This window comes from Rhineura floridana, chromosome 5, assembly GCF_030035675.1.
Source record: "Rhineura floridana isolate rRhiFlo1 chromosome 5, rRhiFlo1.hap2, whole genome shotgun sequence".
NCBI lineage: Eukaryota > Metazoa > Chordata > Lepidosauria > Squamata > Rhineuridae > Rhineura > Rhineura floridana.
In genome coordinates, this window is record NC_084484.1 from 59150972 (window position 1) to 59169063 (window position 18092).

Sequence of the window (18092 nt, forward strand, 5' to 3'; positions counted from 1 at the left end):
TGAAGAGCACTGGGCCCAGAACCAAGCCGTGTGGTACCCTGCTCGTTATCTCCCCCCAGTTTGAGAAGGAACCATTGATAATCTTTAAGTATGATTCTGTAGCCAACTGTGGATCCACCTGAAAGTTGTTTCTTCCAGCCCACATTTAGCTAGCTTGCTAATCAGAATATCGTGAGGCACTTTGTCAAAAGCTTTGCTAAAGTCGAGATATATTATGTCCACTGCATTCCCACAGTGTACAAGGGATTACCCAATCAAAAAATGAGATAAGATTAGTTTGGCAGGATTTGTTGTTGATATATGCATGTTGGCTTCCAGTAATCACTGCATTGTTTTCAAGGTGCTTAGAGAGGAAGATTCCTTACATAGGAAACTGTGTCCGACAGAGTCAGACCATTGGTCCATCTAGCTCAGTATTGTCTACACTGACTGATAGTGACTCTCCAGGGTTTCAGGCAGGGAGTCTCTCCCAGCCCTACCTGAAGATCAGGGTCAGAGGGTGGCTAGGTTGGGCCGTGGCTGAGAGCCCCTGTGGCCCAAACAGGCCCCTGAAGGGTACCTCCTTAGGGTGGGAGGGTAGCGCTCCCATTCTGCAATCCATGGCAGCATGGGCTCCTGACCTTGCCATGTGTCATGGAAAGGGAGCTCCCATGCATCCCCCCATACAGTCACCACAGGCTACAATAAGCCCACCCACACAGTCCATCTACCTTTTCTGTCCCTGTGAATAACATGTGTGCTGTGTGCACATGCCTGCCATCAACCAAGTTGTTGGTGGAGGCTTTCCAAAGGGGCTAACACCCCGCCGCCATTTTGGTTGATGGCATGCATGTGCAGCATGCGCATCATTCACAGGGATGGGAGATGTAGGTGGGGCATGTGGGCAGGCTTATTAGCCCCACACCACCTGTATGGGTGGGTTGGGCTACAGCTCCGCAGACCTGGGGCAGGCTGGTGTGAAGGGCCCAGTTGTGCCTGGCACCAGCCCTGCTGGAGATTCCAGAGATTGAACTTGAGATGTTGTACATCTGAAGCAAATGCTCTGCTAGTGAGCTGTGACCTTCAGTCTTTAAAATTCATTGTAAAAGATATTAAAGTTTTTTAATAGAAATTGAAATGAATCAAAACAAAAACGTAAACTTGTTTAAATCAATGGAGTCCAATTATTGAATACATTGAATATATTGGTCTACCTTGAGTATAACTACAACAGGATACCACCCACAGCGATTTATATTTGGAAATGAATGCCTTTGCTGACATGAGGAGGTGGTAGTTTCTCTGGTTTAATTTCAACTGCAGGTACGTTTGTCTTCTGCCACTCACTGTTACGGAAGCTTGAAGATTTCGATCTTTGCAAATTCCATTGTGAGTTCCATCTGAACTAATGTGCAGATTGGAACCTAGTTATCCACCAGCTTTCACGTTTCCTGAATACACAGCTCTCTGTTTTAAAAATGTGTTGCATAAATATCTTTTGAAATGTGTATTTTGAAAGAAAATAGTTTAGAAATGAATATTTTGAGAGGAAATATACATTTAAAAATACAGTTTACATGTAAGTTTTGTGCAGATTGTTTGCTTAAAATGCAGGTTTTTGTACAGATTTTGTTTAAAATGCCTGTACTGCATGGTTTCCAAACTGTGGTCCACAGACCTCTGGTGGTCCACAAACTTCATTCAGGGGCTCTGCAGTGTGTTTAAAAATACAGTTAAACAAATAATACACCATCTAATACAGTGCATTATGATTGCTACAGTAGGCAGAAAAATCGCTAAGGGGTCCAACCAGGACCCTCAGCAATTTCGAAGTGGTCCAAGGGGGGAAAAAGCTTGGGAACCACTGTTCTACAAGACAAGATGGAGTTATGAGTGAACACATACGAAAGTGGCATGGACTGAAAATAAACTGGATTGTCCATTCCTAACACACTACTACTTAATGTCCTGTGGTTGTGTTCAGGCCTTGAAATCTGGTTCTGCAACTAAATAATGTTACTCTGGGTCAGAACATCAAGGCCAGTGTTGCTGAGAAAGAGAAAAGAAACAAATCATTATCATCTGATGAACTTTGCTACTGGAATGATAATAGCATAGTGCAAAATGCTAGAAATGTGGTATTTTGTTGTTTTTACAGAGAAGTCTCTGCACTTAGAACACTGTAGCACATATCTGTCTCTTTTCCTCTTCGTGTTCTCTTGTATGTGTTTTTGCTCTTTGCCAGCTGCATAAGCATGTATTTCTCTCTCCTCAAGCCCTGCATCAAATTAAGTTACCAGCACTGTCAGAAGCTGGTCACCAAGTTCAGAAAATTGTAGCCATTTGAAAGTGTATTTCTCTGTTTTAGTTTGTGTGTGGTTTTATTACTCGTATATGTCACCTGTAATTGTAAAATAGTGCTCCATAACCTAAACTTACTCTTAAGAGCTTTATGTTATTTGCCAACTGGCTTTTAAAACAATAGTTAGCAAGTCCCCATTTCTGCTAGAAGTACTTGGTTAGATATTAACCACAGCATTGCAGTTCACCCTAAAGAACTATGATCCAGATCTTAGGTCCTCATGCTGTAAAGTTGTATCCAGATGAAATAATAGTCTTCATTTTTCCAGTAAGCTGAAACTGATAGTGTTCATAATGTTTATTTGCTCCAAAGTGGTATTTGTGACCTTCCATTACTGTAATTTCCATTTCCAGCTTGGCAATAGCAATAAATAAAAATGAGAAAATGCTTCGGTTACCCCTCCCTGATGCATCAAAGCACAAATTCTCCAGTGATGATTGGACTTCTTCTAGAAAGCCTAATGGTGGCAGCAACCTATTATCTTCCACATCCTCAGTCAAAAAACACAAGAATGAGATCCGATCCTACCTGCATCAAGGAGATTTCAGTGTAAGTTTTGATCATAACATGCTTACAAGACCAACTGTTCCCTTACAAATCTTCCCATCCGCTTGCGTCCCGTCTCTGTCTGAGGTGTAGCCGGCGGGGCTGTAAGAGAGCTGTCTCTGTTGTAGTGCCCAGACTGTGTATACAAAATACAGCTGTCCCCCTCCCTGCTGGCATTCTGATGTTCCAGCAGGCCTTGGGTCTGTCGAATTGCTGAACTTGCTACTTCCATCTCATTCATTTTAGTTGATTTTTTATCAGCTACTCATCTATGCCTTTTAGTGTTGTTTTTAAAATGTTATTTTGCTTCATCCTTTTTGTTCTATAGCCATGGGGTTTATTGACTTGAAATAAAAAGTCAATAAATAAAGAGGTTTTCTAACATTCCGACCCAACAAAGACTTTGCATCTGTCAATCAGGTGAAGTTGAGGACATTATACATTACCTACTAAGATGTCACCTATATAGATCCCCAAGATTAAAATTTCTTTCCTGCATCCTTCACTCCTAGTCAAATAGAGCTCCTCTGGAGCAGATATGCGTCCTGTTAGCAGGCAGTGATATATTTATAACCACTCAGGTGGCAAAATTTGCTCTAGCTGCAGGGAAAGTAAGAGTTAGTTACCTAAAACATCTTGTGGGATGAGCGGGATGTGCCCCTGCGCTAGTCTGACCATAGTATCTACACACTAAGACATGGGGTGGGTCAGGGTATCTCCCTCTCACGAGAGGAAACTTTTATTTGAACTGTACTGCTGCTTTTCCACTCTATGTTGTTGAACTGTGTTTTATTGTAATACAATTTTTTTTTAATATGTATTTTGTATCTTCCTTTTATTTCTGTTTCATTGTGGTAGCCTATGGCTTTGAACAATAAAGACTTCATTCAAATAAATTTGTAAAATAAACAAACAATTGAAATGCAAAATTAGCAGTAACATTGATTAACCTATGAAAAAGCTTCTGATCAATTAAAAAGGTAACTCTGATTAATCAGAAGATTTTTTAAAAATATATATTTTAAATAGGAGTTTTTTAAAAGAAATAGGAGAAAACTAGTGCCACTTTAAAAGAAAAAATCCTTTTAGAGAGAATACTTCTAGAATGTGTAGCAAGTACAGCTAAAACATACCTTTTTTCTCAAAACTACTTTACTTATGTGCAAATTTATGCATATTTAATTGCTTAATAGTGCAACCCTACAACATGTCTACAGTCAGAAGTAAGCCACACTGAGCTCAGTGGGACTTACTCCCAAGTAAATATATGTAGGATCGCAGCCTAAAGTTGATGTGATTGATCACTGGATTGAGAAACGGTAAGAGAGGCCAGAGGGGTGCAGAGCAGTGGATTCTCCTTTGCAACTGCAACACTGCCAGCTTCTGTCAGCCAAGGAGGAAGGTGGAGTAATGGCTTTTGACTTTTTTTTTTTAGCCACTCTAGACTGACGCAGCAGAGGGGCCTGGATCTGACCCCTCAATGGGAAATGGACCTGCTAAGGATCCAGCAGATCCATGGGTGTCCAAGCTGCTCCCCACCCTCACCCATAATGCCCCATTTGGGGGCCTACTGCTAGATTCTGCTGATTAGACCACCACCAGCACTAGCCTCTTGACTAACTGTGTGTTTTGCAAGCACAGTAGGGCCCTCCATCAGCAGAGCCCTCCTGCCAGCAGAGCCCTCCTGCCAGCAGAGCCTGGTGGAGAGACACTTTCACCTAATCCTAACCCCCTCCAGCAGTGCAAGCCAGGGAGTTAGGATTGCACTCCAAGATTTCCTTAATCAGATGACAAACCTAGATCATGTAACCGTAGGTTTTTCGATTGAATGCATTGCTGAGTTCTGGGTAGGTGAGCTGGGCAAAGTCAATCTGACCCAGCGTTATCACTGAGATACTTGGTACAGTACTAAGCCATACTAGAATATTGTGGGGAGTCACCGTGGTCCATAAAAATATGATCCTGCTCCCCAGGAAACCCCTGCATCCTGGGCAAGACAATGAGGGCCTTGACCTGATGTTTAGCCAAAGAGACAGATTGAAGTTGCTATTGTTGCTGCCCAATGATTTGCTTGACCAAGCTGGCAGAGGTGGTCTCTGATGTGGTGTTGGACAACCCTAGAGCCTTGGTTCTGGGGGACTTCAACATCCACACTGAGACTGCCCTTATAGGATCAGCTCAAGACTCCATGGCTTCTATGACAACCATAGGGCTGTCTCAGCTTTGTCACTGATCCAACACATGGGGCAGGGCATACACTCTATCTAGTCTTTGGGTCAGGTTTGGTTGAGGATGGTGTTGATGTTTGGGAAGGTGTTGAAATTACCCTGGTATCATAGTCAGACCACTACCTGGTGAAGTTTAGTCTGATGACAACCGACCTATTAAGATGGTTTGCCCCCAGAGACTTCTATAATCCAATGAATCCCTGTATGTTCTGAGGGACTTTCCTGTGGCCAGTGCCAGCAAAACTGTCATGGTCCTAGTAGCACTATGGAATGATGAGGAACAGTGGGCCATAGACATAATTCTGCCCAAGAGCCCTCCTTGGCACTGTGGAGCTCAGGCAGCCTCCTGATTTACTGGGGAGCTCCAACAATGAAACAGGCCCAGAGATAGTTGGAGTGTAAGTGGTGCAAGTCTCACTATGAGGATGACTGAATGTGCATAGATCACATAATTATTTCTATCGTGTTGTGGTGAAGGCCATAAACAAGGCTTGCTTTGCTGCCTCCATTGCATCCTCTAGTAGCTGTTCAATGAAGCCTTACTGAATGGTACAAGGGTTGCTTTTATCTACCCTGATGAATCCAGTTGTGGATCCCTCTGATGCCTGATGTGATGATTTTGCAAGGCCCTATTGTTGACCATTAAACCACACTGTCACTGAGTGTTTTTCCATCAAGTCTGAAAGTGTGGAAATCTGTAGCTAAGAGAAGTTATGTCTTTGCCCAGTCTGGGAACGGATAGCCAAGGCCGTTGTCATGGCAGCATCAAGATAGACTGGGAGAGTTCTAGCAGTTATCTGTGTTAAGCTGTGTCTTCTGTGTAATGTCTTTGAACTGAGAACTTCTCTCCTAGAGGGGGGGATCTTAAAGCCTTAAGCCATAATGTCTTAATAAAAGACTCTTAACCTGATCTAATGCATCTGAGAAGTTTCTTGAGCAACTTAACTCCAACGTAATGTATGCTGTTTCACGCAACAACGCACACACATCAACAGGGTTATGGGCCCAGATCCACAGCGCATTACACGGGAGTAAGTTGCTGGTCTGAACGGCAGACAGAGTTCCAGAGGGCAGCTTGATTGATTGTACCAGACAGAGGTGAGCAACATGGCTGTAAACCTGTCTGGGGGAGGCTTGCCAATGGAAAGATTGACGGAAAAGAATTATGGCAGCTGGAAGCTGAGGATGCGGGCTTTGCTGATAAAAGAGGATTTATGGGACATTATAGATGGACCCCCTCCGGCGGTACTGACCGTGGCCTGGACGCGTAGAGATCAGAAGGTGCAGGCGTTTATAATCTTGGCTCTATCGGATTCTCAACTGATGTGTGTGAGAGATGAGCCGTCGGCTAAACAGATGTGGGACGCGTTGCAGGATTTGTCCCAGGAATGGCAGCGGAGGCAGAAGGCGCAGAGAGCCGAGCTGATGGAAGCTGTCAGAAGCAAGGAGGCTGTCGAAAGCAAACAGGATTACAAGCAGCAACGGCTGAAGGCTTGTTATCCCTGTGGGGCTCGTGGGCATCTCCAGAAAGACTGTGCAGTCAAGCGAAACTCCAGGGATGGAGGCTTGAAGCAGGGAAGTTTGAACTTTGTTTGTAAACAGAAGTCTCAAGATTTAGGACCTGTTGACTGGATTGTTGACAGCGGGGCAAGCCATATATTAATCAAAGACAGAAGTTTGTTTTACACTTCAGAAAATGTGCAGGATTCTGTGCAACTAGCTGATGGATCGCAAAAGATTGTGGAAGCCCGAGGTCTGGTGAGATTTGACAAGTTGGGAATACTGTCAGATTGTTTGTTTGTACCAGAACTGAATCATAACTTGTTGTCTGTGAGAAAACTGGTGAGTTGTCAATTTTCAGTCTTGTTTGACAGAGGGAAATGTTTTGTGCAGAGAAGAGGCAAAGTTGTCTGCCAGGGATTCATGACACAGGGGCAGTTTAGAATGACCATGGGTGTGAAGTGTGCTGATGCTTTAAGTTTAATGGGGCGGAAAGGGAATGACCGCCAGAGCTGTAAAAAGACAGCTGTAAAAGGCACACAGTCAGTGTGTACTGCTCACATGGAATCTTCATGTAATGCAATCAGGTTAATGCCTAAGAGAGTGCAAAGCAGCCGGGTACACATTCCACAGAGAAAAAGAAGAGGCAAGCTTGCACCTAGAGAACAACAAGAATTTGTTTGGTGTCCAGAAACACAGCAGTTAATTCTGAGCAGAAGCATTAAAGTCTCAGAAAAACCTTGGGATCAAAGGGAAACAGTCATTCTTACAGGGTCAGATGACACACAATCACAAACATTTAAGCCAAATCCAGACATAAAGGTGGAGGGCACACATATTCCTCTCAGAGATGCGTTAAATGAGCTCATTTGTGGGAAACGAAGATCAAAGAAACGTAAGGCTGAGGAAATGGAATCTCCTGCGCAGGCTGTGCCGAGCACAAGCACAGATGGGGGGGCAGAGAGAGCAGAAGCCCTAGTGCCATTAAGACGTTCTACAAGAGTAAACATAGGGAAACCGCCAGAAAGATATACTGTGGGGGTAATTACCAGTCCTGGAATGCATAAACTGGTAGACATGGATCCTGACACTTTGTATTTGACATGTGTACAGCCAAAGTTTGATTGAATAAAGTTTTAGCTAAATGTACAGAGATGTTCTGAACTGTACTGAAATGTAAGCTGTATTGCAAGATGTATTGGAGAAATGTATTGTTGTTATTGTTGTAATGAATTACAGACATGATGGGGAAAAGGGGGGTTGTTGACCATTGAACCACACTGTCACTGAGTGTTTTTCCATCAAGTCTGAAAGTGTGGAAATCTGTAGCTAAGAGAAGTTATGTCTTTGCCCAGTCTGGGAACAGATAGCCAAGGCCGTTGTCATGGCAGCATCAAGATAGACTGGGAGAGTTCTAGCAGTTATCTGTGTTAAGCTATGTCTTCTGTGTAATGTCTTTGAACTGAGAACTTCTCTCCTAGAGGGGGGGATCTTAAAGCCTTAAGCCATAATGTCTTAATAAAAGACTCTTAACCTGATCTAATGCATCTGAGAAGTTTCTTGAGCAACTTAACTCCAACGTAATGTATGCTGTTTCACGCAACAACGCACACACGTCAACACCTTTGAGTACAAAATCACCTGCGTCCATGCAGCCTACAGTGCCTCTGTTGATACAGTGTTTGTGTTGGGGAAATTATATACAAACAATAAGTAAAATATATTCTTTTATAAAGCTATAAAGGCTTATATGGGTTTATAACATTTTAATAGTTTAGTTTAACATTTAATAAGTTTAGTACCAGCCAGAACCCTTTTTCTTCTTGGAGCAGTCTTCCCTGACTGTTTTGGTTTGTGTGGAACTGCTTGAACTCTATTAGATAAGAAAACACTGAACATCCTTGTGCTCGCCAAGACATAGGAAGGATTGCATTAGCTGGAATGCTTAGCTCACAGTGAAAATGTACTTTTATGTGAAGTACTGAACATTGCCAAATTCACCAGAACATGATGCAGAAAGTACAGTACCTGTTCAATACCTGTGCAATGCCTATGCAATACTGTAATGCCTATGTCATACTGATGTGTAACCTCCTGATTGGTAGATGCTAAAGTCTTTGTCCTGAAATGTATAAAAACCTAGGTAACCAATGTCATGTTGCACTTCTCCACTCACTCAGAGGGAGACTGACCAACCGTATGCTCTTCATCCAATAAAGGCCTACCTTTTTGCTGCAAGCCTGTGTTCTTCAATTTTACTCAAGGACCCCCAGTCCAACAAACTACAGAATTCCCTGACATCTGTTGAGGTGTCCAATGCACCACCATGTCAGATTGTGTGGGATTAGTCTGAATTAGTGATGCCTGAGGATATGGTCAAGATGCTTATAGCTGTGCAACCTACTACATGCTCTCAGCCCTTGCACATCCTGGCTGGTTGGTGTCTGCTATGGAGGGTTGTCTTAATGGCTCCAGGTGGTGAACATTTCATTGTGTGATGGGGTGGTCCCTGCTTCCTTGAAGGAGGTGATGGTGTGACCACTCCTGAAAAAACACAACCAGCTTGAACCCAGAGGTTTATGCCAACTATCACCCAATCACCAAGACATCTTTATTTTGCAAGTGATTGAGAAGGTGGTGCAATTCAGCTGCAGATGCTTTTGGATGAAACTAATTTTCTTTTCAGTCTGGGTTAAGATCTAATTTGGGGATAGAATTGGCTTTGGTCGCCCTGATAGATGAGCTACTTCAGTGAAAGACGGGGAATACAACCTTCTTGATTCTCCTAGACCTCTCAACAGCTTTTGAAACCACTGACCATGGTTTCCTCCTGGACCATCTATATGAGTTAGTGTCATCTTTTAATGGTGGTTCCACTCCTATTTACAGTGTCAGTTCCAGAGAGCAGTATTGGGTGACTGTGTCTCAGTCCCCTATAGTTGACCTGCAGGATGCCATAGGACATGATTTTGTCTCCAATGCTATTTAATATCTATATGAAGATAGTAAGGTGAACATTATGGGATCTGGGGCAAGGTGCCACCAGTATGCTGATGGCACCAAGCTCTATTTATCTGTAATATCTGAATCAGGAGAGCCTGTGCATGGCCTAAATTTGAGCCTGGATACAGTCATGGAGTAGGGAAACACTAATAAACTGTGACTGAATCCTAATAAGATGGAGACCCTTTGGTTGGGCAGATCTCAAGTCTAGGAAGAGGACTGTGTAACTGCCCTGGATGGGCTTGCACTCCCTTTGAATGTGTAGGTGACCCCAATGGCTTAGAGCATACATTAGCAACTTCAGCTGGTGAGCCAAATGTGATTATTCCTGGACAGGAATAGCCTCACCACACTGGTCCATACATTGGTAACCTCACTGTAATGTGCTCTGATTGGGACTACCTTATGCCTGATCTGTAAACTGCAGCTAGTGCAAAATGCAGTCACTAGGGTGCCTAGTGGGAGAACCAGGTTTACTCATATTACACTGGTGTTGAAAGATGTGTACTGATTTAATTTTGTATGCCACTTTACCAGCAACCAAGTTAAGTTCAAAGTGGCTCACAACACTAACAAAGCATTAATAAGTAAAAACATCACTTCCTAATACAGAAATAAATATTCAATAAAGATACAATAAGTACAGATAAATGAATCAGAACAATAAAGTTACAATAAATACGATAAATGAATCAAAACTAAACAGTATAAATCAAACTAGCTGCCTATTACCTACCAAGCCAAGTTCAAAGTTTTGTGGCTCACTCGGATACCTAGCAGATCATTTCTCCCACTACAGACCAAGCTGATCTTTAAGGCCTTCCATAATCAGAAGATTGTCACTTGGTGATAACATGGAAGCGGGCCTTCTTGGTGGGAGCATCCACACTCTAGAATGCCCTCCCTCAGGTAATTCATGGGGCAGAGATAGTAAATGCCCTTTAAATGCCTCTTAAAAACTTATATGTTTACTCAAGCTTTCCTGGACTCTGACCTTTACATTTTTAATTCTGTTTCGAGCACGGCTCAGTTTTATTTGTGATATATATGTTTGTTTTGTTTTCATCTGGTTTTTAAGAAATGTTACTGACTGTTATTGTTGTATTTTTATTGTTTTTATGTAAATCACATGGTGATATTTTTTTAAAAAAATCAGTATACATTTGTTATAAATAAATAAAGACATCCTTCTGATACTATGATACTTATCTTAGGTTTGAGCTGTGAACTTCTTCCTGTAAAAATTATAACATAGGAATTAGACAGAAAACAAAAGTTTACTAGTTATCTTTGCTACCTGAATTTGTGTCTAATTGATTGTCTCCATTCCCGTTTCTTCAGAAAGCAATATATATCAATTCAGAAAATTCTCTACTCTGTAGCAAGGAACAGTGCCAAAAAGAGCCCTGGTCACCTGTATCTTTTATGCATAAAGATTGTAGAAGAACAAAGCTCCTCTTTAATGATGAGTGAGTACAGATTATTGTTTTTCCTATGGAGATTAATGTATCATTCCTCTATTTCTGATATTCAGGCTGTGTTTTCACTTATATGGCCAAAGCTGCATCACTCGTGCAAATAAAGCACAAAAACAGCCCAATGAGGACTGAGCATGCTAAATGGCTATGGAATGCTAAATGGCTTGGCGATCGGGGGGGGGGATAAGAGAATGGAAAATTGGGGGAGACAAATGCAGTTTTACATTAAATAAAATGTCAAGGCAAGTATAATAATATGAAAAAAAATATTTTAGAGTATCTTCAAAAACTTTAAATCATTCGTCTCCCAAGTCCAAAATTGACCAATGCATATATAGTTTGCTTTTTTAAAAAAACAACTTACCTAGAGAATTGTCTGCTTTTTTCATGTCACCTAACTGGTGCTGAAATTATTCGCTAATATATTAAAATTATTGCTTTTCCTACTTATGAACTTCATAAGTCTGCAATCTTAACCATACTTGTCTGAAATCAGTGCCACTAAACTTTCAAGTAATCATGGCTTGGATTAGGATCCAGCAACACAATCCTGTGCATGTCTGCTCAGAAGTAAGTCCTACTGAGTTCTGTGGGATATACTCCAAGGTAAATGTGTGTAGGATTGCAGCCTAAATGTCTTTGTTTCATACCTTTACAGGATTCATTCTGGAGAACAGGAACTGGTTCTTTTGTACAAAATGCAGTGTACAGTGTCCGTTTATGAAGGGTGCAGTTCTCCACTTGTATAAACTTAATAAAATAAACAAGAATTTTGCTTTTAAAAACTGTAATAACATGGTATCTTTTATTTATTTATTTATTATTTTATTTATTTATTAGATTTATTAGTCGCCCATCTGGCTGGCTGTACAGCCACTCTGGGCGACGTACAGAATAAAAACATATAATTATATTAGAACATTAAAAATCTCAACAACAATAATAAAACCTAACCCACCCCAAAAGCCTGTCCGAAGAGCTAGGTCTTCAAGGCCCGGCGGAAGCTCATCACAGAGGGGGCATGGCGGAGATCATTTGGGAGGGAATTCCACAGAGTGGGGGCCACAATGGAAAAAGCCCTCTCCCTAGTCCTCACCAGTCTAGCTGTTTTAACTGGTGGGATGGAGAGAAGGTCTTTTGAGACTGATCTTGTTGAGCGGCATCGCTGATGATGCTAGAGGCACACTTTCAGATAGACTGAGCTGAAAACGTATAGGGTTTTAAAGGTCAAAACCAACATCTTGAATTGGGCCTGGAAAATAACTGGTAACCAGTGTAACTCCTTTAAAACTGGAGTAATGTGATCTTGCCGGCAGCTGCCTTTAATCAGGCGAGCCACCGCATTCTGTACCAGTTGCAGCTTCTGGACCGTTTTCATGGGTAGCCCGATGTAGAGCACATTACAGTAGTCTAGGAGAGAGGAGACCAGGGCATGTACCACTAGTGGGAGCAGATGGTTGGGAAGGTAGGGGCACAGCCTCCATATCAGATGGAGTTGATATAGCGCCGCCCGGCTCACAGCTGAGACTTGAGCCTCCATGGACAGCTGGGAGTCAAGAATGACCCCCAGACTGCGGACCTGGTCTTTCAAGGGCAATTGTACCCCATTGAGCACCAGGTCAACATCCCCCAACCCTCTCTTGTCTCCCACGAATAGTACCTTGGTTTTGTCCGGGTTCAGCTTCAGCTTGTTCCTTCCCATCCAGCCACTCACCGACTCCAGACACTTGGACAGGGTTTCTACAGCCAATCTCGATGAAGATTTAAATGAGAGATAGAGCTCATGTTGTTCTACCTGCATATATTGTCTAAAGTGACTGCTTAAAGTGAAATAACAGTCTGGTGTGCATGTAGCCAGTGGCAGCTTTGGTTTAAATTTGGGTGGGAGGCTACATGTGCCTGCTGTAGAATAAAAAGGTGGGGGAAACCCTGAAAAGCAATGATACTGTTCACAATGTCTTCCGTTTGGTAAGGAGCTTCCCTTCTGCCCAGTGCCCACCCACCAATCTCCTCCCTTCCCCTCCTCCTCCCCTCCCTGCCCCTCCCCCAGGTCAATTTCACCTATCCTAAACATGATTGCACAGAAATAAATCCCACTGAACTCAAAAACTATGCAAATTAGCAAACACCCTATCCCTTCTCCTTCCTCTTGCCCCTCCATCCCCATCCCCTTCCAATTTCCTCCTTCCCCCTCCACTCCCCCCTCCCCATGGTCAATTTTACCTATCTTAAGCATGATTGCATGTGAGTAAATACCATTGAACTCAATTAGCATACAAATGATCAAACCTGCCCTCCCCTCCCCCTTTCTTTTTCCCCTCCCCAATCCCTTCCTTCCTCCTCCCTGTCCTTCTGCTCCCCTCTCCCCTTCCTTTCTCCTTCCCTCTCCTCTCCCCTCCCCTCCCTCTCCTCCTCCCCCATGGTCAGTTTTATCTATCCCCTAACCATGGTTGCATAGGATTAAATTCCACTGAACTCAATAAGCATGCAAATGGTCAGACCTGCCTTCCGCCTCCTTCCCCTCTCCTCACCCTTCCTTCTCCCCTCCCCTCTTCTTCCTCCCCTGCCTACTCCAGCTCTCCCTCCCTCCCTCCCTCCCTCCCCCAGTCAGTTTTACCTATCCTAAGCATGATTGCATGGGAGTAAATCCCACTGAACTGAATAAACATGCAAATGATCAAACCTGTCCTCCTCCCCTCCCCCTCCTGCCTGCTCCCATCACCTTCCTCCCCTCTGTCCTCCCTCCCCTCCCTCTTCCCCTCCCCATCCCCTGTGGTCAGTTTCACCTATCCTAAGCATGATCGCAGGGGAGTAAATTCCACTGAACTCAATAAGCATGCAAATGATCAATCCATTCTCAGCAAACTTGCACAGGATCCCATTTCTTACCTCCCGGATTAAAAAGCACATAAATTCACTAATAGGCAAAAAACGTGGTTTAAGAACATACCTATAGCCCACAGATATTTCTATCAAACTTGTGTATCGCCATGAAAATTTACAGGGTTGTTAAGCAAGCGTTTCTGAGTTCAGGACTATACGTTTTATAAGGTTTTGTTTTGAAATGAGCTTATGAGAAGCATCAAAATGGCATGTGGGGGTATTTTAACATTGTGGAATGTGAAAAATCCATGCTGGCTATAGTATACAGCCACTTATGGTATTTTTAGTTGGATCAAAGCTTCCTATGTTTAGTGTTTATTTCTGATTCTCCAACCAAAACTAGATAATCCATGAAATCCATTTTATCTGCATGTATTTGATTCCTTTGAAATAACTATTAAGGACTGTATTTTAAATATGCAAAGCCAAAACAGAATATTCAACAATCTGGTAAATAATTATGGGTGGTTTTTTTATTCTAGACCACACAACATGGAATATTTTATGCAAGAAGCTAAAAGGAAGAAGCATAAAGCAGATGCAATGGTAAGAATATGTGAGGTTCTGACAACTTATTCCAGAATATCTGTGTAATGCAACTTTTTCATCAGAGAACTTTAACTAGTAGTTAACATAAATTCTTTTGAAATAAGAAATGTTGTATAATATAAATTTGTGCATAGTTTAATAGCTATGCCTTAAGCAAATCTGAGATTAACTGATACATTCTTGGATAAATTAAAATTTGAGTTTTCATTTTCATTTAGAAAGTGCCTTGTTAGTGTAGCACTGCATTTCCAAAAATATGTTCTTTTCTAAGTAGTTAGTTGGTTTACAGGATTATGTTTATAGGTTTATATTCAATACAGTCTTCCCATTCACAGAGATCTCTTTGATCCGGTGGAGATTCTGTGAACAGGAGGAGAACACTTCCCCCCCCCAAAGCCTACTGAGCCCTCTCCATTATGTTTCAGAGGGTTAGGGAACCCTCTGCGGCAGCATGGTATGTAGCATGGCAGGCTGTAGGAAAAAGGGAGAATTTATGAAAATTGTATCTGTTCCCATTCACAGAAGCATTCCCCTGGATCAAAGAACATTCTGCGAATGGAAGGACAGCTTTGGATACAACTCATTAAATATATACATCCATATTATGCTTAATCCTCATGTTTCTGTTGATCTCAGTGGGTCAATGCTAATTATGGCTAGTCAGTTGTTTTTATATAACTTTAAATTAAATTAATCCACTTTTTCATATTTACCCATTAGAATAAACCAGAGGTTTCACATTGTTTGGGGGGGTGTCTTTTTTCTTTTGCTATATACTGGCAATTTTCCAAACCTGTAAATGCACACAAGCAATATATATACCTCTGCTCCTCATGATCATGTCACAAAAAGGGTTGGACATGTCCCCCATCATCTACCTCATGAGTGGGAGAAAAAGCCACCTATATCAGCCACTGCCACACTCAAGCTCTTTACATCTCTCCTTTGTTCAGAATGGGAGAGAGGATGGATGTCCAACCCCAGCATCAATGAAATGTGGGCATGTTTAAGGGAGCATGTCCAGTGTAGGAGAGCAAGCCAGTGCAAGCAAACTGAGCAGAAAGAGCAACCAATGTCTCATGTACTGTGGATTTTTGAAGGGATATTTACCCAGAGCTTCCACATGTGCCATGGGAGGTATTGGCAGGCACACTGCTGCCCATGGGCACCATGTTGGCCATCTCTGCTATAAGTTATGCCAGCCATTTGTTTCAGGTGCCCTTCATATAATGGGTACAAGTAAAACTAAAAGAGAGGGCGAAAAAGGAGCAGATGAAGCAGTTTGAAACAATGACATCTTGATGATATTCCACCCACGCCACCCCCACGTGGCCATTAGCATTAGGGGGGAAATGCTAAAAGTAGTTTTTGCTTTTTGGAGAGAGAGATTGTGACTGGAGAGGGAAGGCTCAAACCTCACCTCCTACAAGCTGTAATCTTGATAAAAATTCCCCTGCCATTCCTGATATTGAATTTTACAAAACATACAGCAAGATAGCTAATCATGATGTTAATGTCATGTGCAGTTAGACCCTCACACTCTAATAGACCTAGGAGATCAGGATTCAAATCCTTATTAAGCCATGGGATTCACCAGGTGACCTTGGGCTAGGCACTGCCTGTCAGTCTAACCTACCCCACAAGGTTGTTGTGAGGACAAAATAGGGAGGGGAAGAGCTATGTACAGCATCTGGACCTACTTGGAGGAAAGGTGGGATATAAATAATTTTTCATCAACTTGCCTTAATTTTAGGATTTGTACATAATACTCACCATTTTTTGTGATTGCTGGGTTTCTTTGTAAGGTGGAGAAATTTGGCAAGGCATTGAACTATGCTGAAGCTGCATTATCATTTATTGAATGTGGAAATGCTATGGAACAAGGACCCATGGAATCGAAATCTCCCTACACAATGTATTCAGAAACAGTTGAACTCATCAGGTATGATTGTGTAGAATATTCTGACCATTGATTGGATCCTTTGTGAAGTATGTATCTGAATACATCTAAATATGGGCAGCAGTTGTACTAAATTGGTAGTCCATTATAAGATCATTCAGGCTATAATTCTATCCACACTTGGTGGTAAATCCAAGAGAGAGACTTACATCACTGTAGTGATCAAGGCTCACTTTCACATAATCTTTATATTCTTTCACACTCCAAAGCCATCCTATTGGTCAGTTTTTAGTTCTGTTTTGTTACCTTCAAAGATTATAAAACTGAAAAAATTGCTAAACTAGTATCTAAAAAGTAAAGCAGAAAGAAAGGTATTCCCTTCATTAAGAAAAAAATGGAGAATTTGCTTCAAATGATGGAGAACTCATATGAGAGTTCTAGGTAGCTTTGTTCTTCAGATAATGCAAAAATAGAAGCAATACAGACTTTTCTTCAAGGTGTTATCCAAATTATCTTAAATGGATAAATGAGCACTGGAGGGGACAGTTAAAAAAGTGAGGAAATTAAATTCCAGAGTTGAGAAACGTCAGAATTAGATGGATTTTTGTTTGATTTTTTTTTCAGTTAAAGGTTTTAGGCCCTTTAACAAGAACTATGAATGCCATTTTAAAAGATGATAGAGTTCCTGATACCTGGAAAGAGGTGATTACACGAAAAAAAAGACAACCATACTTACCAACATCTTATTAACCTATCTCATCGTTGAACAGGGACTATCATTTTTTTGCAGCTGTATTCCCTAAGAGATTAGACCTGGAAATACATAAATAATCCATGAAGACCATCAAAGGTTTATTAAGAACAGGAAAATGGGATATATTTCAAAGAATATGAACACAATATACTTTCAGGGGAAATTAATGCATCTGTTACATTTATTGATGTAAAGAAGGCCTTTGACAGAGTAGAATGGCCTTTTTAGTTCAGGTATTGCAAATCTATGAACAACAATTTAGAAAATTGATTGCTATTAATTATATATCCCATCATGCCAGATTATTAAGGCTATAAGTAACCTTCATCACCATGTTGGCTGCCAAGGAACAGAAACCTCATTCTCTGCAGCCAACATGAAAAATGAGGTTCTTCCACCAGCCCGCTTAGTTTCTGTGCTCAGGAAGGGGCTTTTTTCCTCTACAACCAGCATGGAAACCAAGTTGAGTGGCAGAGGAGGGACAGAGCGAATCATCCACTAGCCTACTGACTCACCCACATGGCATTCCTGGTTGCCTGTGAGTACCAGGGAAGTTGTTAAATACAAATATGCCATTACTGAATAGCTTTTTGAAGACATTGCTGTGCTGAACTAAAACTGGGCAGGCAGGCAGCCCCAGTGGCAGTTGTAAAAAGAGTTTCTACTCAAAGGAGAGATGGGAACATATAGATGTGAAGGTAATAACAAAAGTGAATAGAAGTAACAGGCTAAGACTGCACTCCTCTACACACTTAGCAGGGAGTAACCCAATGAAACTTACTTCTGAGGATGATTCATAGAATTCTGTGCAATATGATTCATAGGATTGTGCTTTTAAGTCATCAGATACCATAAATCAGTCTGCCTTTGTTATAATCTGACACTTACTATAAAAATGTTTTGCTGTTAA

At 41.7% G+C, this 18092-nt stretch overlaps 1 protein-coding gene across 1 annotated transcript in view; it reads left to right on the forward strand.

The window, feature by feature from the left end:
- The window catches only part of AFF3 (ALF transcription elongation factor 3), a 424912-nt gene that overhangs the window by 390375 nt on the left and 16445 nt on the right, over nt 1–18092 (forward strand). Inside the window, exons 14-17 of the mRNA XM_061626864.1 lie at nt 2695–2890; nt 10960–11087; nt 14462–14525; nt 16334–16470. Coding sequence (XP_061482848.1) covers nt 2695–2890; nt 10960–11087; nt 14462–14525; nt 16334–16470 — 525 coding nt within the window. The remainder of the gene's footprint in view (nt 1–2694; nt 2891–10959; nt 11088–14461; nt 14526–16333; nt 16471–18092) is intronic.